At 39.0% G+C, this 27,444-nt stretch overlaps 1 protein-coding gene across 5 annotated transcripts in view; it reads right to left on the reverse strand.

The window, feature by feature from the left end:
* Positions 1-27,444, reverse strand: part of Acn (Acinus) — a 333,736-nt gene that overhangs the window by 30,733 nt on the left and 275,559 nt on the right. For all 5 annotated transcript variants that reach the window (XR_010860744.2, XM_067151131.2, XM_067151132.2 and 2 more), the window contains one exon: positions 10,941-11,291. Coding sequence is in view for 4 of the 5 variants with exons in the window: in XM_067151131.2 (XP_067007232.2) it covers positions 10,941-11,291 (351 nt within the window). In the remaining variant the exon portion in view is untranslated. The remainder of the gene's footprint in view (positions 1-10,940; positions 11,292-27,444) is intronic.

Genomic DNA, 27,444 nt, shown 5'->3' on the forward strand with positions numbered 1-27,444 from the left:
CTTGAGCCTCTTAGCATGGGGCGCTATGTACGAGGCAGAAAGCTCGACCTATTATGAAGAAGCTATAAGAATGGATTTAATGGAGGGATTGAATGATGTAGGAGAGGGAGAGTAAACTTTAATATGACAAACATGGAATATATCTATGGAGGATTCCAGTTAGATGATAAATACGAGAGACTAAGGACCCTCAGTATCATTTGGCATTAGTATTTCGAGTCTCACTTGGTATTTTAACTTAGGTAGAGCCACATGATATAAGATCAGTGGAGAGACTTACTTCTGAATTGCAGTAGCAATGACTTATTGCAGTACAATGGCAGAGCTGTTGTACTTTATTTCTTGTACTTTGTACATTAACTCATGCTGAGTTACTTCAATTGACTATCTTTTTAGTCATATTTTCTAGATTGGAACGGACAAGAGACCTATTGTGTTTCAAACAACATAGATAGATGTTTTATATAGAGAAAGCACCATTTTAATTTGGAAAATTTCCAATCTTGGAATTTTCTCCACTGTGAAGTACCCTTGGTGATCTGTTTCAGTACAACTGATATCGGCTTTATAGATATTGGTGTAATAGGGAGTGGCAGTGTTAGAGAAGATGTCTTTCAACTCTTGATTGACGCACGCTACAGGCAGGCCAAGACTAAGATGACGAGATGAGCAGCCCACATGAAGGAAGGCCACAACCATGGAACCAGCCCATTTCAGAAGGAAGTCCAAATGAACTAGTCTACAATCTTTGAGTGACTGATTAAATTGCATGATAGGAAAACTTAAAACGGTCCACCTTTTCAATACAAAAATGTTATAGTTTATTTATAACATGTATTTGCACTTGGAACTAGTTTCAACGCTGTTTTGCGTCATCATCAGCCAAAATGTGGAAAATAGGCCAGCATGTAGGCATTTATATTACACAAGGCGTTACATTAAACAATACACATCTTACAAGGAGATAAAAACAGGGATGTGTATGTTTATCAGGAACTCAAGGGAGACTTCATTAGTTCATTAGTTAGTCGAAACATAGAAAGAATGATGAACTCTTCTCAGAAGAACTCTTAAGGTTTCACCTTACTTTTTCCTGCCTGCTGGCTCTTTAGAAATGTGTGCGCGTGCGTTTTGTATTCAGGAATCATTCAAGGCAAATATTTTCGCACTGCAAGTTTTGTGGTTAAGCTTACTTTTAATATGTATAACTTTTGCTTTCTCAACGTTGCATTTGTTTCTACATTTGTCCCTGTTTTTATCTCCTCGTAAGATGTGTATTGTTTAATGTAACACCTTGTGTAAAAAATGGGGTTAAATGAAGGAGTTATATCATGTTCAAGATCATGCTTTCACGTCTCTGCACAATATTTAAAATGAAATTTACCGTTGGTCTTTATAGCTATTGTTGAGAGTGAAGGAGAATTTCCTGCTGTGTATGTTTATCAGGAACTCAAGGGAGACTTCATTAGTTAGTCGGAACATAGAAAAAATGATGAACTCTTCTCAGAAGAACTCTTAAGGTTTCACTTTACGTTTTCCTGCCTGCTGGCTCTTCAGAAATGGTGCGTGTGTGTTTTGTATTCAGGAATCATTCAAGACGAATATTTTCACACTACAAGATGAGTGGTTAAGGTTATTTTTAATATGTATAACTTTCCCTGTTTTTATCTCCTTGTAAGATGTGTATTGTTTAATTTCCTGTTGTGTATGTTTATCAGGAACTCAAGGGAGACTTCATTAGTTATTCGGAACATAGAAAGAATGATGAAATCTTCTCAGAAGAACTCTTAAGGTTTCACCTTATTTTTTCCTGCCTGCTGGCTCTTTAGAAGTGTGTGCGCGTGCGTTTTGTATTCAGGAATCATTCAACGCAAATATTTTAATATGTATAACTTTTGCTTTCTCAACGATGCATGTGTTTCTACATTCGTCCCTGTTTTTATCTCCTCGTAAGATGTGCATTATTTAATGTAACACCTTGTGTAAAAAATTGGGTTATATGAAGGAGTTATATCATGTTCAAGATCATGCTTTCACGTCTCTGCACAATATTTAAAATGAAATTTTACCGTTGGTCTTTATAGCTATTGTTGAGAGTGAAGGAGAATTTCCTGTTGTGTATGTTTATCAGGAACTCAAGGGAGACTTCATTAGTTAGTCGGAACATAGAAAAAATGATGAACTCTTAAGGTTTCACTTTACTTTGTCCTGCCTGCTGGCTCTTCAGAAATGTGTGCGCGTGTGTTTTATATTCAGGAATCATTCAAGAAGAACACTTTCGCACTGAAAGATGTGTGGTTAAGGTTATTTTTAATATGTATAACTTTTGCTTTCTCAATGATTCATTTGTTTCTATATTCGTCCATGTTTTTATCTCCTTGTAAGATGTGTATTGTTTAATGTAACGCCTTGTGTAATATAAATGCCTATATGCTGGCCTATTTTCCACATTTTGGCTGATGATGACGCAAAACAGCGTTGAAACTAGTTCCAAGTGCAAATACATGTTATAAATAAACTATAACATTTTTGTATTGAAAAGGTGGACCGTTTTAAGTTTTCCTATCATCCATTCTCAGTTCAATAGGACAAAAATGAAATTCTTAGGTTTAAATGATTAAATTGCAGCAAGCATTCGCGGAGTCAAAGTTAATACGTCACTTTTCAATCAGTAATCTTTCAGTTCTTGGTACATTACCAGCATTTCCCTTTCTCCTAAATAAATTGTTTTCTTTGCTTTTTAATTAATTAGGATTACATTAATTATCGTTGTTCCTCAAGATAGTACTTAATGGTTAGTGTCCTATCACCCTACTCCTGAGATTATCTTGTGTCTCTCAAATATAAGTTTTGACCTACAGCCTTCAGCTTTGGTCTGGCGCCCAATCACCTTACAAGAGAGAACTACCGTTAATTTTGGATAGGTAACCATGGAAATGTTTTAATTAAAAGTAATAATTTGAATTATCAGAATCTATGTTCTATAGTGTGACAATTTATGGGCATGTCACAATCAGATCTTTCAAGCTAGTTTTTGTCTGTCCAACCCTTGTGCTGTTTCCCTGTGGGGTCGGGTATGAGGTGAGGAGAGGTGAGATGAATTTGCCGTGGCGGGTTTATACGACTGGATGCCTTTCCTGATGTCAACCTCATCAGAGGAGTTCATGAGATGAAATGAATGACGTGATGTGAGACTAGGAATGGAGAGGGTGAGCCTACTCCTGTCGAATAGCACAAAGGGGTCTGCTCAAGGCTTGACCTCCCCATCCGACGGAAGAAACTATCAATAGCATCATATGCCCTCACTCTGTATGAGCACTGCGGAGAGGTTTGGAATTTAATCCAGGCTTTTGGCACGCAATCTAGTGATTAGAAATTGTATACACCATCTCCCCTACCCTGCCACCCAAAAAAGGAAACTGGCGAAAATGTACTAATTATCGTGGTATTACACTACTGTCTCATGTCCTGAAAATATTGGAAAAAATAGAGACCAGAATCAGAGATATTGTTGAACCAATTTTGGAAGAAGAGCAGTATGGCTTCAGACCAGGAAGGTCAACTACAGACCTTATATTTGCAATTAGGATGTCAATGGAAAAATACTGGGAGAAGAACAAGCCTTTATTTCTAATATTTTTTAACATTGAGAAAGCCCACGACAGTGTATCAAGGGAAAGAATTTGGCAATGCATGAAAGAACTTCAAGTACGAGACAGCCTCACAGACAAAGTGAAAATGTTGTATAGTGGGAATAGTTGTATTCAAGTAGGACGTGGTTTGTCAGACTGGTTTGAAACAAAGAGAGGAATGCAGCAGGGCAGCTCATTGTCACCACTTCTATTTATTATCGTGGTGGATGTAGAAATGAAATCTATTAAAAGGAAATAACATGGAAATATCAAAGCCTTCACATTTGCAGATGATGTTGCGATCTGGAGTGACTCAGAAGAGGAATTGGGAAAGAGAATGCAAAGCTGGAATGAGGAGTTTAAGAAATATGGTTTAAACATCAGTAAGACCAAGACGGTGGTGATGAAAGTGTAAGGGGAAGGAGCAGAACCAATAGTTATGTTAAATGAAGCCCAACTGGACAGCATTCCAGTTTTCAAATACTTGGGTAGCATTCTATCAAATGACAACGTAGCAAAACATGAGGTGAACAATCGAATCAATAAAGCAACACAATTTTACCACCAGGTAAGACACCTGCTGTGGGATGAGCAAACACCTATGAAAACAAAAATGACATTGTACAAGTCCTATTATACAACCAATTCTTACATACAGTCTCGAAACCACAATGACCAATAGAGATAATTCCAAACTCCAGGCAGCTGAAATGAAATTCCTACGCATTATGATCCAGAAAACCAGGAAGGACAAGATTAGGAGTGAGAAAATTAGAGAAGAAGTAGGAATAGATTATTCTCTTCTCAACAAGATTCAGGTATCAAGACTGAAGTGGTTTGAGTCACATGAAGAGGATGCCAGTTAACAGAACTGCAAGGAAGGAATTTGACAGAAAAGTAGAAGGAAGAAGACTCGTGGGAAGGCCACGAAGGAAATGGATAGATTTAGTTAAGAACGATGTACTGCTGAGAGGTCATGATTGGGACAAGTTGGTGGAGGAGGAATGGTACAAGGACAGGATGAGATGGAGGAGGCTCATATACCACACCTGGAAAATTGGAGATGGTTTAGGATGATGATGATGATGATGATGATGATGATGATGAAGATGAAAGTAGTAATATGGGTAATGGTTTGTTGAAGGGGAACTTTCATAATTTGAATAGGTATTCCTTATCATCAGATGTAGTGATCTATTGGTTATTTGGTTTGAAGTGAATGTCTGAAAAGAAAATATTCAAAGTAAATTATTGAGAGAAGAAGGGGAGCTAGAAGATCGAGATTAATATACAGCTGTATGAGACTCACCTTTATGTTATTCGTAAATTGTGTGCATTTGGTACGGACACCATCATCAGATTGACTGTTGAGAGGGAGCAGGAGTTTAGCTTATGATGGCAGGGCTTGGAGGAGGGACGTGTGAGGAGGAGCAGGTGGGGGATGGGTAGGTAGGTTTGAACCGATTGGCGGACTTACCACGTCTTTTTTTCCATTTATACTTTACGTATTTAGGAATGATTATATCAAACAGAATAATCGGTTTTTCATTTATTTCATTTATATTATGGTTAGGGTTGAAGTATTGTTCTAAATGAATGTAACAGTTCACCAATATGTTGAGCATGGTGCCCTTCTTGTACACTTTCAATATGCTTAAGTCTTGGTCAACTGATGTAAAATTATGTTTTAAGTCTGTCATGTGCTGTGCCATGGCAGAGAAATGATTGTACCTTGAAGCATTGACATGTTTCATGTATCTTATTGAAAAATTACATCCTGTTTGTCCTATATATGTACTTTCACAGCTTTTGCACTGTAGCTGTAGACACCTGATTGAGAAAATTTATTAGGTTGGTTGATAGTACGTGTATAAAAGAAACTGGAAAAATCGTTATTATTAGTTTTAAAAGCCATCTGTTGGTTATGTTTCTTGAAGATATTAGTAATATATATATATATAAAATAAGAGTTTTGTCTGTACATTGCTCAGAATTTGAAAAGAATAGTATTTCTGCATCAGTCATGTCCACAGTAACAAGGAAATGCACTTTTTACTTTTCCGTAATTTCTGTCTGTCTGTATGTATGTACACGCATCACGAGAAAACGGCTGAAGCGAATTTAATGAAAATTGGTATGTAAAGTCGGGTGATGAACCGCTACAATCTAGGCTACAAATTATTTTATTCACGCTGAGTGAAATGGTAGTTTAGGGGAAGGCCTGAAATTTAATTCTTAAATATTTATGTTATTAGTGGTCATGTCTTAATGAAAATCAGTATGTGAAGTCGCGGTAATAAGTCGATATAATCTAGGCTACCAATAACTGTATTCACGTAGAGTGAAATGGCAGTTTAGGGGAATGCCTAAAATTTAATTCTCAAATATTTATGTTATTAGGGGTCGTATCTTAATGGAAATCGATATACAAAGACGGGGAATAAGTCGCTACAATCAAGGCTATAAATAATTGTATTCAGGAGGAGAAAAAGGGTAGTTTAGGGAAGGCCTAAAATTTAATTCTCAAATATTTATGTTATTAGTGGTCGTATCTTAATGAACATTGGTATGCAAAGTCGGGAAGTAAGTCGCTATAATCTAGGCCATCAATAATTTTATTCATGCCGAGTGAAATGGTAGTTTAGGAGAAAGCTTAAAATGTAATTCTCAAATATTTGTTATTAGTGGTCGTATTGATAAATACTACGTAACAAACATAACTTTAGTTATGTAGTAAGTTAGCAGTAGTAACGTAGTAAGTTATTAAATTTCCGATCAATTATGTCTTATACATTGTCACCGCACCGCCTATAATCACAGAGATAATCATGAATTTGGATTTTTGTTACTAAGTCCATATCAGCGCTGAGTCATGAGAAAATGGGTAAACAGAATTTAATGAAAATCGGTGTGTAAAGTCTGAGAATAAGGAAGTACAGTCTACGATATAAATAATTTTATAAGACACCCTAATATTACATAGCCGAAAGAAAACTAATGTGAAGGCCTACAGTATAGAAAGCTCATAAAATCAATCAACAATAACATTACATTGACCATTGTTTGTTGTGATGTGCTTTGTGTCTTCTGTTTCCACTCATCCCCGATATATAGGATTACTGCTGCGCACCGAGTATTTTACAAAATTTGCTTTACATCGCACCGACACAGGTAGGTCTTCTGGCGACGATGGGATAGGAAAGGTCTAGGGTGTGTAGGAAGGGGCCTTTGCCTTAATTAATGTACAGCCCCAGCACTTACCTTGTTTGGTATATGTTTTTATTATTGAATGTGAAGGAAGAATATTTTTTTTGTCCATTGATTCTCTGTTTAAAGTAGAAATTTGATGCCGTTTTCAGTTGTGTTGATTATTTTATTAATAATTTCTGCATTATACCCGTTTGATTTAGCTACTGATCGTATAACATTTAGTTCATTTTGAAGGTCTCCTTTGGATAAGGGGATGGTGAATGCTCTATTTACCATACTAGAGTATGCTGCTTTTTTTCTTTTTTTTTTTAAAGGATTGCGGATGGAGAGAATCATTTTGGATTGTACTAACCACAGGTGGCCCAGATTGGTTGCGCAGTAGATGTTAGCTTTTCCTCGTCCTGCTCGTGACGTCATCACAGGAGCACCGTGACTGTGTAGCATACAACCGCACGTGTATCTCATTTCGTTGTTTATATATGTCTGTCTTATAAAGAAAGGATTTCCACGTAATAACTATACGTAATTTCTTTCCGTATATTGCTGTTGGTTTATATAGTGGCCTACTGTATTTTGCGGAGTGTGTGTCGTAGTTCGTTTCTGTGAGATCTCTGTTAAGTGGCTGTGTTTCGTGCAGTGAGGTGCACTTATTTTCTTTTCGTTAGTTGCGTGAACAGTGTAATAGTAGCTGGATTGAAATTTATGTGTTCATTGTACAGTATCATTGCAATAGAAAACTGTGCCGTTAATGATTCACCGACTGAGCTCGATAGCTGCAGTCGCTTAAGTGCGACCAGTATCCAGTATTCGGGAGATAGTGGGTTCGAACCCCACTGTCGGCAGCCCTGAAGATGGTTTTCCGTGGTTTCCCATTTTCACACCAGGCAAATGCTGGGGCTGTACCTTAATTAAGGCCACGGATGCTTCCTTCCCATTCCTAGGCCTTTCCTGTCCCATCGTCGCCATAAGACCTTTCTGTGTCGGTGCGACGTAAAACAAAAAAAGATTTCATGCAATCTACTGCGACACCTGATTTTTCAGCAGAGGGATTTCGGTACCTCCCCGGCTACATCGCCGACCGTGAAAGAAAATATGACAGGTCAATGCGAAGTCCCACTGAGGAAATGCTTTCCATTTCTTCTGGTACAGCCCCTGTGGGGTGGATAGAAATGTTATCTCGGGGAGGTCTACTCGTTCCATTGTTAGAATGGTAAACCAAATAAAGAAATTTGAGTTAATTTTCAGGGACACTCAAGGATGTGCTGAACTGGTCCGTATCGCACTTCAATAGATACACAATTAAGTATTTATTTTCCACCCAGTCGATACAATGATTGCTTAAGGCAATTTTTAATGGTCAAAAGTGGTACGCATCATCAATATTACACCCGGCGCAAAACTGTGAAAGAATGACAGGAGTTACTGTTCCAAAGGAAAGCAGGCTTAATAAGATTTGACAACTAGGAATTAGTTATATCTTCATCTACATTAATAATAAGAGCCGCACTGTGATATCAGGATTTCTTCATTTCGATAATTACTTATAAATTGTATAATTTTTAATTTATAAATTGATCTTTTTTCATGAATTATTAAGAAAAGAATATTTATTAGGACAATTTCTCTATGGAATATTGTACAAGTGTTTCCTTGACGAATGCTTTCTATTGTAGAAATAATTTATATATTTTCTCTTGAGTTATTTGTTTGTTTTAATCTTGTCAATCTTATGTTAATTTTAAGGACACTTCCTCTAAAGCATTACTTTGTCAATTTTATACATTTTTCATCTAAACAGTGTTATGTGGCTGAAGATGTTGATAATATACGAAACATGTACCACTTTTGACCATTAAAAATTGCCTTAAGCAATCATTGTATCGACTAGGTGGAAAATAAATACTTAATTGTGAATCTACCTAATATTATACGCAAAGTGTGTCAAATAATTAGCAGTAAATTCCCCGCTGTGCCACCGGAAATATTAAAAATGTATGTTAGAACGAGAATATTTATACGCATACGACAAATGAACATTCGGACAAGAACTGAAAAATCCATAGCAGCTCATCGGCGAAAGACACAACAGTGGATTTCATCTTCAAAAGCAACCACTCCATGACATCTAATCTCACTGGTAGAACAGTGTTCTAATGAAGTGTTTTTCCTGTTCTTTCTTATTGTTTAATTTTTAAAAGTAGACTATCTATGCGGAGCCTCCGTGGCTCAGACGGCAGCGCGTCGGCTTCTCACCACTGGATACCATGGTTCAAATCCCGGTCACTCCATGTGAGATTTGTGCTGGTCAAAGCGGAGGCGGGACAGGTTTTTCTCCGGGTACTTCGGTTTTCCCCGTCACCTTTCGTTCCAGCAACACTCTCCATTATCATTTCATAGCATTTATCAGTCATTAATAAATCAAATTGGAAGTGGCGACCCCATTGTAATAATAGCCTATATATGGTTCATTCATTATATCTCTGACCCGGTCAAAGACTGGAAAACAGGTTGTAGGTTTTCCAGGATTATCTATGCACGGTTTCGAATATGAACTTACTTCTGCTGCTGTTATAATGTGTGTTAAGCTTTAAACTCGATACCTGCGGAAGTGAGTCAGTATATCGTATGTTAACATACGGTAGTTCCATCACGGAATTTCTGCTGTAAAGATTGAATATGACAAAAATTTCATATCTCTAAATATTTATGTTTACAGATTTGAAAGCGTGTAACCTTCCTCAAACTAAATAGAGGAACTTGAAAATGTTAATAAATTTCAAGAGTTGGTCAGTGTGGCGTCACGTTACATTTACGCCTTATTCGTAATGGAAATAATGAAAAGTTACTATGCTGTACTCTTTTTCAATCTTATAACAGCAGTAATCTTTATGTCTGGTCTGCAATTAGTTCTGAGAAACTGTAATGTTTGCTGATGTTATGAGATTCCTACTGATTTGCGCGCTCTGGGCTCGGCTGCTTTGCTCCTACTGTGACGTCATTTCGTTAACCAATAGCAGCTCGGCTCGCGCTGGGCCCAACCTTTAGTAGTGTTTAAGAACCTTGGTACTAACCGTCTGAGTTGGTTTTCTAAAGATACGATAAGATAGCCATTCCTCTCAACCTTTAAAAGTCGATGTAGGTCTAATTTACGCAGTACAAGATTTCCATAAATTGACTACGAACAGTATGCCGGTGACTTACAATGGAAGATTTAAAAAAATGGATTTTGCCATCATGTTGGGACCTTTTGTATCTAATGTGCTTTATTTTATTAGATCAGAGAATTAAAAACTACTTATGGTTGATTGTTGTTTGGCTTGGCGTTACAGGTGTTAGATTTTTCGAAGATAAGTTGCTGAACTGAAAGAAGTTTTCAGAAGAAACTGACAAAGTTTTCCTGGTAAATGTAAAGTTTCGAGATTTTTAAGTCGCACACCGGTAATTAATGTTTGAAGCCGGCCCCGCGGTCTAACTTAACTGCCTCTCACCCGGAGGGCCTGGGTTCTATTCCCAGCCAGGTCAGGCATTTTTACCTGGATATGAGAGCTGGTTCCAGGTTCATTCATTCCAAGGTTACCTTTAATTGAGGAGCTATTTAATGGTGAGATGGCGACTCCGGTCTAGAGATTCGTCACATTGACCATGCGTCACCGCGTAATCCGCAGGCCTTCGGAGCGAGCAGCGGTCGCTTGGTAGATGGAAGGCACTATAGTTTGGTTTGGTTTAGGGGTGTTTGTAAGATTATAAGTAAATATTTTTCCTTTTTTTGTAATTTTTAGCCAAATAGTTGATGCTTCATTCATTCTCAGATTTTCCATTTTCCCGTGTTTTAAGATTATTTTTTTTTCGTGGTCCTTCAAAAATGGAGAAACAAGGTTTCACTGTATTTCATTAATCAATTTGAATTTGTTTAATTTTCATTTTGTTTTCCCAGTGAGGTCGGCTTATAACCGATTAAATACGGGACTCTAACAAGTAACACTTCAGAGCTCTGTTCACCTGTGAAACACAGGCACTCGGTGGGTTCCTTCTTTGGCCTAAATGTTTTCCCTTGTAGTTACTATTTGCAGAAAAATATGACAGTGCAGGCCAACTCACCTTAGAATTCCGGTTGTGCTCCATGGCCTCCAAAGGCACCTGATGGACTCTGTCTTTAGCTCGTATCCTTTCTCTTTCTCGCTCCCGCTGCTCCCTCTCTTTTTCCCTCTCTCGCTGCTCTCGCTCAAGTTCTTTCTCCCGGGTTTGCTCTGCTACCCAGCCTTCCACTGAGCGGTCCATTTTCAGAGGTTCAGTCTTTCTGGGAATCTGATCTGTTTCTGCAAACATCTGAGCCATTTCCATTTCTTCCTTCTTGCCAAAGTCAACACACAGCTGTTTAGGATTGGACACTGGCCAACGCACTCCATGTAGGGCATGGCGCGTTTCCCGAGCTTCTGATTCTTTTTCGTACTGGAACAGAACAATGGAACATATTACACCATTAATTTCCTTTTTCCCTAACCAAATGTCATGCACAACTGTTCTAAGACTCTTTTCTCATACAGTGCACAGAAATTACAGTAATTTTCCAAATAGTGTGGTTGCTTCTGAAAAATAAATAGGTTTTAAAATGACAGAGAGATAAATTTGGGGGTTGGGGGGTGGGGGGAGGAAGAGAGAGAGAGAGAGAGAGAGAGAGAGAGAGAGAGAGAGAGAGAGAGAGAGAACACCACTAAAAGTCTTTTCAGTGAAATATACAAGTATGTTATGGTATCTTCTTAAAATAATCTGAAGATTTTATCTACTTCTGGAAATTCATTTCAAGGAGTGTAAATTTACTGAGCAATGAAATGGAGACCCATTACATTCTTCTGTTTCTCAACAAACTTCTTTTCTGATGTGAGCAGTGGTCCTTCCTAAAGATCTCTTCCATCACTCTTTTTCAGGGAGATCCTCGTTCAGGCAGTGGATCACTGATCACAATTTTATCCTCTCCTTCCACCACTCCTCTTTGTGTATTGTTTCCACCTCAACTTGTCATCTTCCAATTTCCTCCTTAATCTGGTCCCTCTTTCTCAGTCACCCTCTTGGCTTCTTTCCCTTGCAAATCTGCTCCAGGCTCTCTTGGTATACTGTCTGCTTTCATTCTTTTGACAAGCTTAAACCACCTTGGTCTCCCAATCAATGTCTAATTTGATAACACAGACCAAGGTACCTTCATCTGCAAGCTCCTCACCAACAGACAAATCATTTCCAAGGGTCGCAAAACACCCATTTGATATATATTATGAACTTCATCCTCCCCGAATGCCACACTCAAATGTGTTGTAGTTATCTGTCACAAGCAAGGGGTCGGACATACGAGTTCCATGGTACGGCAAACCACTAAAGAAAATACAGTGATTTAAATAATTGGTATTATTATTATTATCATCATCATCATTAACTTTATTGGTCACATTGAACCACTTGAGTCTTCCATGTACACTTTCTCTTTGAAGGTTGTACTGTTTGATTCCTTTTATCTGCCCAGTACTTCTTCATTCTTTCATTCTGATCGCAGTGTTCTTAATTTGTCTGAAATCTCTACAGGCCTTCTGTGCTTCATTGGTATAATGAATAATATTGAAATAATTTATTAACACTACGAGCCTGGATGAGTCAAGATAGCATCCCTACCCTGTGCGGCGTAATTTAAACCCTCAGAAAAAAATCACAGTTCTGTCAGTTTTTGCAATATATAAAAAACCATTTCATATACGTATTCTAGAAATAGTGGACTATCATATGAAATCAATTCAAAAATGGTTCCCTTCACAGTTAGAAAGAAACTCAGGCTACAATATTGGCACATTCTGTTATCCTTGTTCACGCACTTGAATTTCTAATTCACTCAGAAAAGTTTGATAGTTTTCAGTCACTGAACAACAGAATTACACATTGTTATTCCCAATACCTAGCTTTGGTTTGGTAACACTCAAAACAATCTCCAATGCGAAGACCTACTTCACATATAAGGCAATATACAGTTATAATTTTTTTCACAGCACAACCGGTCTGGATTTCTTGTGACACCCTCTTGTTGCAGGTACTTCAATCATGTCACCATCATGTGCAGTGCTCGGCATCTCGAACATCTAGTCACTTTATTGTTAAAAGGCGTTCTCTCTGCAATGACATTTTTTCACCCTTTTTCAGTTTTTTTGTAATCTCTGACTCTAGCATTCCTTTCTGATTTGGCATCACAGTGCCAGCTGCTTTAGTCTGACAGTCTCACAAATGAGCATAAATGGTAGGGCTTGAAAACCAACTGTCAATATACATTGTGAGCCCGCTATTTTCTACTGGTTCACACAGTCTGTCCACAATATTGAAGGAAGAATTGTAATCCTCCACTGTGACATGGGCCCAGAATACACTTCCATATTGCACACATAACCACTACTCGCTTCACACAGTTGAAAGATCTTGATTCCATACTTTTGTGGCATTCTTCTCATGAACACATGAAAAAATATATGCCCCCAAAATGGGCATATTGCTTCGTCGATTGCCAATGATTCACAAAATTTGTTTTCAGGCAGTCTAGTATTTTTCAGATTTTATGCAGAGGATCGTAGCCTGAATGGCCCCTTTGTTTGTGTTTATCATTGTCGTTCAGATGTAACATTGTCAGAATAGCAAGAAATCGGTCTCTCCACATTACGACGACATTGTGCAGTCAGTTTTTAAGTACTGGTATTGTGCTCCAGCAGTCCCAAAGAAAACGTTTACGAATCAAACACACATAAATTACTACTGCAAAAAAATAACTTTAGTTCATTCAATGGCACTGGTTTCCACTGTGCACACACTGATTTCGGTTTCAGAGAGCCTTCTTGCTACTTTAGATTTATTTGCTTTAGCGCATATCTGTTACTTTTCACTCGGATAACATTCAGTATATTATTTTTTGCTATTCGCTTTACGTCGCACCGACACAGATAGGTCTTATGGCGATGATGGGATAGGAAAGGCCTAGGAGTGGAAAGGAAGCGGCCATGGCCTTAATTAAGGTACTGGTGTGAAAATGGAAAACCACAGAAAACATCTTCAGGGCTGCCGACAGTGGGATTCAAACCCACTATCTCCTGATTACTGTATACTGGCCACACTTAAACAACTGCAGCTACCACTTCCTTCCCACTCCTAGCCCTTCCCTGTCCCATCGTCGCCACAAGACCCATCTGTGTCGGTGCGATGTAAAGCAAATAGCAAAGTACATTACTGTCAAAACATAAACCAAAGAAATGTAGAGGTGATAATTCTGCAGAAATACCAAGGTTATTGTCAATCACTTTCATACAGATCAGAATCAGAATTGTTTACAAGTTCCATAATAATCTGTTCACTTATCCGTGGGCTGTATGCACGCATAGGATTTCCTTTACTTGTACTAGGTCCGGGATCCGTATCTCAATATACGAGGACGGTTTGAAAAGTTCTCGGAATCACCACTAGATGTCAGTGCTAGAGCAACGAGGTTCCCGCGCAATAATCACACATCCTTTGTGAGTGAACACGTGGCGCGTCAGTGCTTTAGCTGCAGGAGTGTGGTAGTGACGACTCTTTGTTGTTGTTCCCGCGTAGTGATTTGTGACAATGGAAAAAACTGAGATTCGAGCAGTGATTAAATACTTTGTAAAGAAAGGTATGAAAGCAAAGGAAATTCATGCAGACTTTCAGAACATACTGGGGGACTCTGCTCCTTCATTTTAAACTGTTGCCAAGTGGACCAGCAGGTTTAAATTTAGTCGGGAGAGCTTGGATGATGATCCGCGTAGTGGACGGCCAAAAAGTGTTACGACCCCAGAACTTATCGCTAAAGTGCATAAAATGGTCATGGAGGATAGTTGACTGAAAGTGCGGGAGATTGCTGAAGCTGTATGGATATCTTCTGAACAGGTATATTATATTTTAACCGAAGAATTGGGTATGAAAAAATTATCCGCAAGATGAGTGCCGCGGCTCTTGACATTGGACAATAAACGCACCAGACTGGAAATGTCCGAACAAAGTCTGGCCCCTTTTCAGTGCAACCAACAAGACGTTTTGCACCAGTTTGTGACTACAGATGAAACTTGGGTCCACTACTATACCCCAGAGACAAAACAGCAGTCAAAGCAATGGAAACATGCTAATTCACCACCACCAAAGAAAGCAAAGGCAGTGCGTTCGGCCGGAAAGGTCATGGCCTCAGTTTTCTGGGATGCAAAAGGCATTCTGCTGATAGATTATCTTCCTACTGGCCAAACAATTACGGGGCAATACTATGCAAACCTCCTAGACCAACTACATTTAAAGTTAAAAACTTCATCACTGATCCGTATTGAACTAATAGTTACAATGCTACAAAGAGAAAAATGTTCCACCTTTTCAATACAATAACACTGTTGCACGAATCAATGTAGCAACATATTTAATTTATTAAGGGACCGGTTTTGACATCTGTCCATCATTTTTTTAACCTCAAGATCAGCAAGAGTGCTCAAGAACCCCTACATGAACTTCTATTTTTAATTCAAGAAAAGTGTCATAAGTGCTACAATTGTGTTAACTTCTTGCCATTTTTGTGTAGGCTGATGATGACATGGACAGATGTCGAAACCGGTCCCTTAATAAATTAAATATGTTGCTAAATTGATTCGTGCAACAGTGTTATTGTATTGAAAAGGTGGAACATTTTTCTCTTTTTAGCATTGTAGACCAACTACAGGAAAAGATACGTGAAACAAGGCCTGGCTGGTTTGGCAAGGAAAAAGGTCATCTTTCATCAGGACAACACTCCGCCGCACAGTAGTGTTATTGCCATGGCAAAACTTCATGACCTGGGGTACGAATTATTGCCACATCCACCTTATTCACCTGATTTGGCACCATCAGACTTTCATCTATTCCCCAAGCTGAAAATTTTCCTCAGTGGACGGAGATTTTCTACAAGGGAAGAACTGACAGCTGAATCGGAGAGGTATTTTGCAGGCCTGGAGGAATCTCATTTTTGAGATGGGATCAAGGCATTGGAACATCGCTGGACCAAATACATTAGTCTAGAGGGAAACTATGTTGAAAAATAAAAGCAGTTCCACCGAGGTAAGATACTTAATTCTAGTGCATTCCGAGAACTTTTCAAACCACCTACGTACAGTATAAATTGACTACTTGAGAGATGACTGCAGATTGTTGACACATTACACTGCAGGCTGTTGACACACTACACTTTCATTCTAAATCTGTGGAATATAATTCATTATTAGAACACTCGCGCATAAATTTGAGCTTATCTAACAGGAGCACGCGAGGAGCACATGTCAGCAATTAGGTAAGATCTAGCTGAGCGCCCAAGGCTATGATACATCGTCCCTAAGTTGCACCAACAATCATTATTGAACGATTACACCCACCTATCAATAGTAATGGAAATTGACGAAACGTTAAACCAAAAATTAATTCAATACCATGAATAGCTTTCAAGTGACTGAATTTCAAATTTCGTGGTAGTAGTATTACTAACAGCGGCACTCAGGCGCACGCCGCGGGGTAGTAATATTACTACTGCCAGGCGCATAGTGTTAAATGATGTCTTCTGACTTACTTCAGTCTTTTCACAGCACATTTAGGTAATGATATGCTTCAAATTAAACAATTTTCCCTTCTGCACCTCCTGGAAACAGCTAGAGAGAGATGAGATACGACATTTTGGTTTTATGAGCTCTGTTGTTGTTGAAAATGGCAGGACCACAATAAAGTCCACTGATGTGGATGTCTGAAAGATTAGTATTACCCTGAGCAAAGGGCTGTCCTGTGTAAGAAAATAGGAACTGGTGAAATGACTAGGCAACAATTTTTACTTACTTTTAGTCCCTTGCTTCCACTGTAACCACTATCTGAATAATTTAAATCACATTTAGAATATGAACATAAATTGAACATTAATGCATCTGCTGATACGAGTATTTAAAAAAAAAACCCACCACCACCACCACAACTCAATAGAGCCTTTGGTTGTGGCACCATACACAACCATTAACTCGGCTCAAGGGAGATAGGGTCACCTTCCCTATTCCTCCACTTGAGTAATTCCTGTCCGGCGCGTCCACATCGCAGTGGTGGGCACCCTACATTTCAGTAGGCTGGAGTGATAGGATGGCTGAGTTCAGTCGGGGACGCAGTCCTGTGGGGTATAACACAGAACCCATGCCCAGGGATACGGGTGAAAACCTCAACGGCAGTGAAGGCGGAAATGAAAATCACTGGTACTGTGGATATGGCGGAAGAGGCAATTTCTGATCCCTTGCAGGCTTATAGGGGATTATTAAAGGCTGGGAGATAACCCTGACAGAAAATTCTTCGGAAGTGATAGGCCCAGCTTCTGAATAATTTGGAATTGCTTTCAAAACTAAACGAGGCTTCAGATGGAAATATTGTAATCACCAGAATAATGACTCTAGTTCCCTCATTGGTAATGACATTAATGACGGTTCAATACCTGGCGCTCCATCACAACCAAAAAGGAGAACACACAAAACTCAATATGAGACTGTAATCAAAATTGCCACGCTAAACATTCTGACACTAACTGGCAAAATAGAGGAATGTGTAGACTTAATGAAAACAAGGAACATAAACATACTGGGTCTCAGTGAAACCAAGTGGAAGGGAAAAGGATCAAAGGAACTCAGAGAGGGATATCATCTATTCTGGTCAGGTGGAGATCAAACAAAAAATGGAGTTGGTGTTGTTATGGATCATCAAATGAAAGATCATGCAGTAGAAGTAAAATATGTTTCTGATCAGATTCTTCACATAATGCTGAAATTGGATTCTTCCCAGAACATAAACATCATTCAGTGCTATGCACCACAAACTGGTTGTGAAGATGAAGAAAAATAACATTTTGAAGAAGACATAGGAAAGAATAAGAGGAGATGGAATGATTATCATAGGGGATATGAATGCTCAAGTAGGAACTGTGAGAGATGGATATGAAAGTATTCTAGGAGCACATGGATGGGATCCACAAAACCCAGAAGGAACTAGACTACTTGATATCTGCCTGAGGAACAACCTTGTAATAGGGAACTCATGGTATATACAGTAAAACCTTGTTAATTCGAAGTCGTTGGGACTAAAAAATCGGCCTTCGAATTAAGTTCTGTTACAACTGTTACAGATCCCTATCGCCGACCCACCCATTAGGATCTAGACATTTCAATCCCAGTTTCGCACATACCCACTCTATAGTCTTATTTAAACCCCCAATCACCTTCCACTCAGTAACCCTCCTACACAGTACTCCACTGATAACAATCTCTGCTTCCTTGAACTTCACCCTGCTGCATTTACCAGATCCCATACATCCCCAACTATGTTGGTACTTATACCTACCTGCTTGCCTTACCTCATTGGTACCAACGTGAAACACCACCACATTCTCCTTTTCCTCCTCCTCTTCTACTTTCTTCAACATCTGCCTCAACCTAATTCCAGGACAACACTCTACCTTGGTTCCCTTTCCTCCTCATGTCCAACAATGAAATCCCCCATGACCAGAGCCTTAACCATACCCACCTCATTTGATCCCCTCCCCTCTTGGTCAGCCCTATTTTTCTTGACATTCGCAGAAGCTACTTCCTCCTCTCTTCCCCCCGCCACCACATGACCCTGTTCCACCCGTATTTTCCTGCCCTCTGCTCTCCATTTCCTTTTCCTACCTTTTCCATTCCTCCTCCTTCCACACTTCTCGGCAACAGTTCCCTGTTCCTCACCTGCCTTCTGTTGTTCTACCTGCAATGACTCGTAACGACTTCTTGCAGACACCTGTCCTGAATTCTGATCCTGAATAAAGCCCTTAGCCTGCAATCTCACTCCCCTTAGAATTTTTGACCACCTGTCTTCTACAATTCCCCCTTTCCTTTCTATCCCTCTTTCATACCTACTGTATCCTGTACATTGTTTGAGGGAGGCCTACCTTCCTTCCTGTCTTCTGAGAGAATCCTAATTATCTCCCTCAAACTCTAACTCCTCCCTGATACTACTTAATGCCTGGCCACATCCACAGTCCTTTTGCAGATGCATTCTTTTGTAGATAATATAATTTATTGAAATGTTTAATCACAATATCATGTCTATTAGGAAAATACTTTATATATTTGCTACTTTTAGAAAGTGATCATCATCAACGTACAGTTCCAGTTTCCCAGGTACTGTTAATGAGCCTCTTCCACTTCTTCCTGTCCATATACAACTTGTCCTGGAGAACATCATCCACTGTCCATCCTCTGGTAACTAGATCAACCTTGATCATGTCCATCCGTCTGGTTTTAGGTCTTCCTGCAGGTCTTCTCCCCTCCACCTGTCTTTCCAAATTTATTCTGGCAGTTCTTGTAGGCTCCATCCTCATCACATGCCCATACCACCGTAGTCTGGATGTGTCGATTCGGTCTAATAGGGATCTCTTTATTCTGGCTTCTTTCCTCACCTCCTCATTTCTTAACTTCTCCATCTTGGTCTTCTGGATGGCAGATCTAAGAAATTTCATCTCATGCTTGCAGTCTTGATGAATCTCTTTTTGTGAGGGTGTACGCTTCAATACCATAGGTCAATATGTTGAACATCATCAGCTTGGCTGTTTTTGGAATCATATCATCCCATAAAAGTGTTCTTACTTGGTAGAATTCTGATCCCTTTTGCACTCTGTTTGTAATTTCCATTCTGACCAACTTATCACTGGAGATTACACTTCCAAGGTAAGGAAAACTATCCACACACTCTAGCTGGTGGTCTCCTAATTTTACACTTGTTGGATGCCCTTCTCTGTTGACTGCTATCACCACTGTCTTGGTCTCGCTGATATTGAGATTATATTTCTGGAACTGGGACTTCCATACGCTGACTCAGGTCTGTACTTCCTCTTCTGTTTCACCCCAAATCATGATATCATCAGCAAAGGCCACTGCATTCAGTTCACCTAACTTTTCCCTGACGTTCTTCATTATATGTGTGCGTGCATATGAAAAGGGACCACATGTTGGGTATTGAGATAAAGATACTGTCGTGTTTCATGATATGTAACTAATGTCACATAATTGAACTGAAAGCCGCCGAAAGAAATTAAGGCCTTAAATTAGCATGTAATGTTACAACATAAGTTTTCGTAACTTTTCAGTAGAGCTGTTTAAAAATTTGGTTACTTTGTGACACAAATAACTACTAAACTATTTGGAAGTTATGCTGGCATTTACATTTTCATGTTCACCAGTATTCTAACATAGAATTTTTTGAACAAAAATTACTAACAGATATTATTTACGGTCTAATTTTTTCGTAGAGATCTATCTATCAATTCTAAGTCTCTGAGGTTTTATGACTTGCAGAAGGTCACTGAAGGCAACTAACTGCAACACTACTGCACTTTACAAAAATTATCACATACTTTAATGATCGTTAATCACAGCCAGCATAAGACAGGGATATCAGTTATTCATGCTGAAGCCTGCGTTTGGGGCATATTATATGCCCTTTCACCGTTTGTTCCCAAAGTCCTACCTCTCCACAGTAGCTGCAGATGGGTTGAGACCTCTTCTTTGGGGAGAATTTTTTTGGAGTTGGTGTTTTTCTCTTCTGAGCCTTACTTGTGTTAGGTGTTACACTTTTTGAAGAAGACGATGGTGTAATTGTTGGCAGAGGAGGAGAAACAGAAGCCGACTTCGTAAGATTTTCACTTGAGGTGGTTGGAGGCAGCATTGTTGGATCATGGAAAGATGTTACAGCAGGACATAGTATATCTTTCTTATCTTCTGATACAAAGGGCCTAATTTCTTCATGGAGATACATCTGTCTATCGATGCTAAGTCCTTGAGATTTGATGACTTGCGGAAGGTCACTCGAGTCAGGCGGTGGATCTTCTGGAAGGATGGTGTAGGGTGCTTCGTCAGAAACTATGGATTTCTTTGTCAACACTACCACAAAGTGATGTATTTGGGCTATTTGTGGAGTGTTTCTTATTCCAGCACGAAACTTGTTTTGCCAGTCATAAGTAAGAATGGTTACATTTACGGATTCGGTGCCAACAGTGACAGGAATAATAGAGCTAGAAACCTGACAACTTTTACGGGCGACATTAATTACATCTTCAATAACTTCACTTTCATTTTTCTGCAATGTTCTCTTGAAACAATCAAAATACAAATCAGGATGAAATTTCGTGTGTCCCACTGGCAAAAATAAAATTTTACAACTGCTGTTCTTTCCTGTCATAACTCTCCACATGAGGTATCTCATTAAGAAGTTGTTTTTATTCATAGTTATCAGCATGGAATTCTAAATGCTCCTCACCTACTGAAAAACTTTCCAAGAAGTTATGTACAAGAGATAAGTCAGTATTTACTCCTTTAGCCGCAATACAAGCTTCTGGAATAATGTACAAAACAAATTTGTTAAGTGGTTCACACGTTACACCAAAGAGACCCACTTTATAGCCTGTAAGTAAGAAAATGAGTCCAACTTGTTACAGATCGTATGGTAAGTGCACCTGTTGGGCAAAATCAAAACTATAATGCATTGTGCCTTTCTATGTGTTACAGCTATGTGGCCCTAGAGACAAAGGAGTTTCCAGTTGTTTAATTCCTTGTCTACAATTATCTACGGTGTTTTTATAAGCAGTCCGCCCTGCTTGGACGTGATTAAGATGTATATAGCCTTCTCCATCAGATTTCTTTTCTCCTCCTCATCCATACTTGACAGTTTCCCTATTACAGTTTGATTGCTTCTACAAGTCATGCAAAGATCAGTCTTGGGTTTCTGAACTACTATGTTACTCCAAAATGTACGCCAGATGAAATACCAAGACGAGAGTGATACAGGAATTCTCTCTATTGATTTACAACAGTCAGACTATAATGTATGAACGTACTTCTTAGACATGCTGGTTGGGAGGAGCATTAGATCACTTCTTTTGTTTTTAGCGATCTGGCCTGGCATGACAAGTGCATTTTGTTCACTGAAATTATTCATAAAGTTCACTGCATGTTTACGATCATCAAAAGGAATAGATTATATCTGAGAAGTCTAATAGTTTTCGGTGAATTTTAGGCTGCAGCTCTTCTCAAGTTCATCTCGGACTTAAGCAAAATTTTAAAGTGTTATATGTATTTTTAAAAGATTGTGTTTGAGTCCTAACTCGTGTTTGTACAATTAGATTACTATTTTAATTCACCCTCCATGGGTTGTTTTGATAATGTTGCTAAGTTCTGAACTTGTGACTGAATATCCATTCATTATTTTATTCCTCCTTTTTACTCTTATTTAATCATAATGTTATAATATTTTGTGTACTGTATATGTTTGTATGTATACCTATGCTTATTTCTCACATTTTGGCTGAAGATGACACTAAATAGCATTAAAACTAGTTCCAAGTAAACATGTTGTAACTTAACCATTATAACATTTATTTGTATTGAAAAGGTGGACCCCTTAAGTTACCTCTCTTACGTTCTCAGTTCAATACGGATATAAGATGAAATTCTTAAATTTAAATAAGTGTGTGGATCCACACATACGATGCAAAAAGTGGTCCCTTTTCTTAGTATTAAATAAAACTCATGTTTCAGCAGTGATTATTGTCAGAGGGCTTTTAAATTCACGCAGCTGGAAGATGACGACGGTCTAAGCAATACATAGGTATCAAAAATGAAAATTCAACATTTTACTCCCTTCAGTGGTTTTTTACAATTATTTCGTGAACTGTTGACCAAGAAGTGGTCCCTTTCCATGTGCACGCACACATATTATTCATAACAGTGATGACCAGTAGTGGGGACAGAGCAAGTCCTTGCTGAACTTCACTCTTGGTCTCAAACCATGATGATCGACCTTCCCCAATTTGCACACAGCTAGTACAATCTTGGTACAACATCTGAATTTTCCTTTACCAGTCCTTCAGGCACATTTCTTTTCCTCAGGCACTCCCAGATCTTATCTCTTATAACACTATCACAAGCCTTTTCTATATCCAGGAATATGACCAGGTTCTTGCCTTTCTCCGATACTTTTCCATCAGTATGCGGGTGCTAAAAATAAGATCCATTGTTGATCTGTTACTTCTGAATCCATATTGCTCCTCCTCTAACTGTGGTTCAATGATTGTTCTCAACCTCCTTTCTATGATCTCTAGAATTTTTAGCCCATGAGACAGCAGTCTATAGTTGGTGGGTTTCTGTCTGGTGGCTTTCTTAAACAGGGGAATTATAATGCCCTTGCTCCAATCTGCAGGCATTTAGTACTCTGTGCAGCCATTGTATACCCTGGATGCCTGCTGCCTTCATCATGTCCGCATTCGCTTCATCTGCACCTAAAGATTTTCCTTTAGGCATAGATTTTAAGGCTGTCTCAGTTTTTGTCCAGGTGATGGTTCTTCACTGTAGGCTTGGATTTTCGTGGTCTATTCGGTAGGTGGTCAAAATGGTTCTTCAGGACTTCTCTCATGTTACTTTCTGTCCTAACCAGATTTCCATTTTCGTATTCAAGTGCCTGTACGGTGGTATTCATTGGTTTTCTTTTACCTCTGATAACACTATACAGTAGTTTCTTATTGCCTCTGCTGTCTTACTCCAGTTTCTGAGTGAACATATGCCATGCCTTGGTCTTTTCTTCCGTAACTGTTCTTTTAACGTTCACTTTCTTGTTTCGGTATAATTGTTCAAGGTTTCTGATCTTTGCCTCGTCTCTAGTAAGATCCGGTTTATTTTTCTCCCAATCCCTTTCTTTCCGCAAGAGGTTTCTTTCCCTGATTGCGGCTCTCACTCTTTCATTCCACCTAGACTGTTTCCTTCTCCCTCGTTTTCATACTTGTCTTTCCACAAACTTCAATTGCTTCCTTAACCAGTGCCCCCTGAGAGAGAGAGAGAGAGAGAGAGAGAGAGAGAGAGAGAGAGAGACTATGTAATGTAACTAGGGGCTGGTTCAACAATCCGTTGGTAAACTAGATGACAGCTACGCTGGAGGTAAACTACTCAGGGGTGTAAATCAGCTTGTTCTTCGACCTGCGTGCTACCATCTCCGTGTAAGCTCCAGATAGCTACTTGGAGCTGGACACCGATATACAGGGTTGGCTAGACTGATTTTCAGCGGCTTCTCACTTTTGACAGGTGCTATTTATCCTCACATGTATGAAGCTCATTTTAATCGCCTTATTTCCCTGTGCTTGCATCTACTGATCACCAACAAGCGGAACAAGGCAAGTATGTAGAGTTATGGATAAAGATTTTTATGTCAAGTTTTGCGAGGTTAATCTGTAAGGTTAAAAGTTACCTAATTGGTCTTAAATTCTCGAGACTATAGCGTTTACATTTTCTCACACCAGTTATAAGCTACTGTGTAAGGCAGCGTTTCGGAAAGCATTCTCGTTGCAAAGTGGTCAAGAGGCTTGCTCTGAAATAGAAGGTACACAGGTTCGCTTTGTCTTTTTATGTAATTTATATTCAAATTTATTTTCATTTTCTGCCATTCTTGCATGTGGACTTATTGCCTTTGAGCATTTTATCTGCAGGCTTCTTGAATTAATTCTAACATTTAACTGTATGAAGATAAAGTTGGAATTCAAGACGATAAATTGGGGTAAATACCCCATTTATAGGAAGAGGAATTTGATAATGGAATAATTTATCAAGGGAAATGTTTGATAGGTTTCCGAGTTCTTGGAAATCACTTACGCGAACACTAGGTAAACAACTGATAAGGAATCTGCCACCTGGGTGACTGTCCGAAATGCAGATCAAGTGATGATAGGAATTAATCACAACATCACAGGTAACAGGTAGGGACCCTCGTAGAGGCAGACCTGCCCAGGGAGTGCTGCCCCTCCCTGTGTGAGTCCCAGATCACACTGACCCGGTGTGGAACATCTGGTAAAGAAAGGGCCCCAAGTCACGGTAACGAGTGAAGACTTCAACGGCAGCAAAATCGGAGAATATGATTCAGTACGACGGAGCTGGCAGAGGAGGCAACCCATTCCTCTGGGGGTAGTACAGATGGAACCCATGATACCAGTATTGTAATTAGGATACACCTGAATGGAGTTTAAAATATCTTATTAGAAATTAGCGTGCTTATTTTATATTTGTAAAATAATTGTGTAGTATAGTGGAGGTATTTGTAGAAACTCTCTTACTAAAATTCTCTTGTAATTAGGGTAGGCTTAACTGCAGAACAGAATTGTGTTATTCTTGTGTATTCCTTTCGGTATTCAGTAATTAACAGCAGTTTTTATCTGTTAGGATGTTGTAGGATAAAAATAAGAGCACGACTAAGTAGTATTGTAGTGTAGTAGTATATTAATGACAGGGAACTGTTGCTAAGATGTGTGGAAGTAGGAGGAAGGGAAAAGTTAGGAAAGGGAAATGTAATATAAAGGATAGGAAAAGACAGGTAGAACAGGGTCATGAGAGGCAGAAAAGGGAGGAGGAAGTAGTTTTCTGCAGCTATCAGGAAAGATCGGGCTGACCAGGAGGGCGACGGGATCAAATGAGGTGGGTGGGGTTGAGGCTCTGGTCATGGGAATTCCATCGTTAGACATGTGGGGAAAGTGTGTAGAGGAAAGGGAACCAGGGTAGAGTGTTATCCAGGAATTAGGTTGAGGCAGATGTTGAGAAAAGTAGAAGAAAAGGATGAGGAAAAGGAGAAGGTGGTAGTGTTTCACGTTGGTACCAACAATGTAAGGCAAGCTGGTATAAGTACCAACATAGTTTAGGGATGTGTGGGATCTGGTAAATGCAGCACTGGTTAAGTTAAAGGAAGCGGAGATTGTTATCAGTGGAATAGTGTACGAGGGATACTGACTAGAGGGTGATTGGGGATTTAAATGAGACTATGGAGTGGGTATGTGCGAAACTGGGAGTGAGATTTGCAGATCCCGAAACTGGGAGTGAGATTTGCAGATCCCGAAACTGGGAGTGAGATTTGCAGATCCTAATGGCTGGGTAGGAGATAGGGATCTGCACTCAGATGGCCTTCACTTAAACCGCAGTGGTACGTATAAGTTAGGAAATTTGTTTGGAATTGGGAGGTACATTCAGGGAAATGGTTGTCTAGGGAGCGGTGATAAGGGTACAGAGATCTGGAAGTCAAGTAGGCAGGACATAAAAATGTTAGTGTTGAACTGAACTAGTATTGTAAAGAAAGGAATAGAATTAAGTAATTTAATAGATATATATTTACCAGGTATTGCAATAGGAGTTGAATCATGGCTAAGAAATGATATAATGGATGCAGAAATGTTCTCACGGAACTGGAGGGTGTATCGTAGAGATAGGAAAGGTAGGAAGGGGAGTATTCATACTCGTGAAAGAAGAATTTGTAAGCTACGAAAAAGTTAAAGATGACAAGCACAAAATTTTAGGGGTAAGGCTCATTTCTAAAGATAATAGGCAACTAGATATCTTTGGAGTGTACTGACCAGAAAAGGGTAGCGCAGATGCTGATTCAGAATTATTTGATAAGATAATCAGCTATGTGGGAAACGATAAGGAAAGGAACATGATCGTAGCGGGTGATCTCAATTTACCAAATGTCAATTGGGAAGGTAATGCGAATGACAGGAAGCATGACCAACAAATGGCAAATAAGTTAATATGGGAAGGGCACCTGATTCAGAATGTGATGGAACCAACTAGAGGGAAGAATATTCTGGATGTGGTGCTGGTAAAACCAGATGAGCTCTATAGAGAAACCGACGTAATAGATGCTATTAGTGATCACGAAGCTGTTTTTGTGGTAATTAAAAATAAATGTGGAAGAAAGGAAGAGATTAAAATTAGGAATATTAGGCAGTACCATATGGCTGATAAGAGTTTTTTAATAAGCAACTATGATCAGTGGAAAACGGTAAATAAAAATGTAAACAGACTCTGGGATGAGTTTAAAGCAATTGTTGAGGAATGTGAAAATAGGTTTGTACCTTTAAAGGTGATAAGGAATGGTAAAGATCCACTATATTATAACAGGGAAGTAAAGAGACTAAGAAGAAGGTGCAGATTGGAAAGAAATAGAGTTAGAAATGGCTGTGGAAGTAAAGAGAAATTGAAGGTACTAGCAAATTGAATCTAGCAAAGAAGTCAGCTAAGGATAACATGATGGCAAGCATAACTGGTGGCCACACTTATTTTAGTGATAAATGGAAGAGTATGTATAGGTACTTTAAGGCAGAAACAGGTTCCAAGAAGGACATTCCAGGAATAATTAATGAACAAGGGGAGTGTGTATGCGAGGATCTTCAAAAGGCAGAAGTATTCAGTCAGCAGTATGTAAAGATTGTTGGTTACAAGGATAATGTCCAGATAGAGGAGGTGACTAATACTAAAGAAGTATTAAAATTTACCTATGACAGCAATGACATTTACAGTAAGATACAAAAGTTGAAAACTAGAAAAGCAGCTGGAATTTATAAGGTTTTGGGGGATATACTAAAGACAATGGGGTGGGATGTAGTACCATATCTGAAGTACTTGTTTGATTTTTGTTTGCATGAAGGAACTTTACCAAATGAATGGAGAGTTGCTATAGTAGCCCCTGTATATAAAGGAAAGGG

This window comes from Anabrus simplex, chromosome 7 (genome assembly GCF_040414725.1).
Source record: "Anabrus simplex isolate iqAnaSimp1 chromosome 7, ASM4041472v1, whole genome shotgun sequence".
NCBI lineage: Eukaryota > Metazoa > Arthropoda > Insecta > Orthoptera > Tettigoniidae > Anabrus > Anabrus simplex.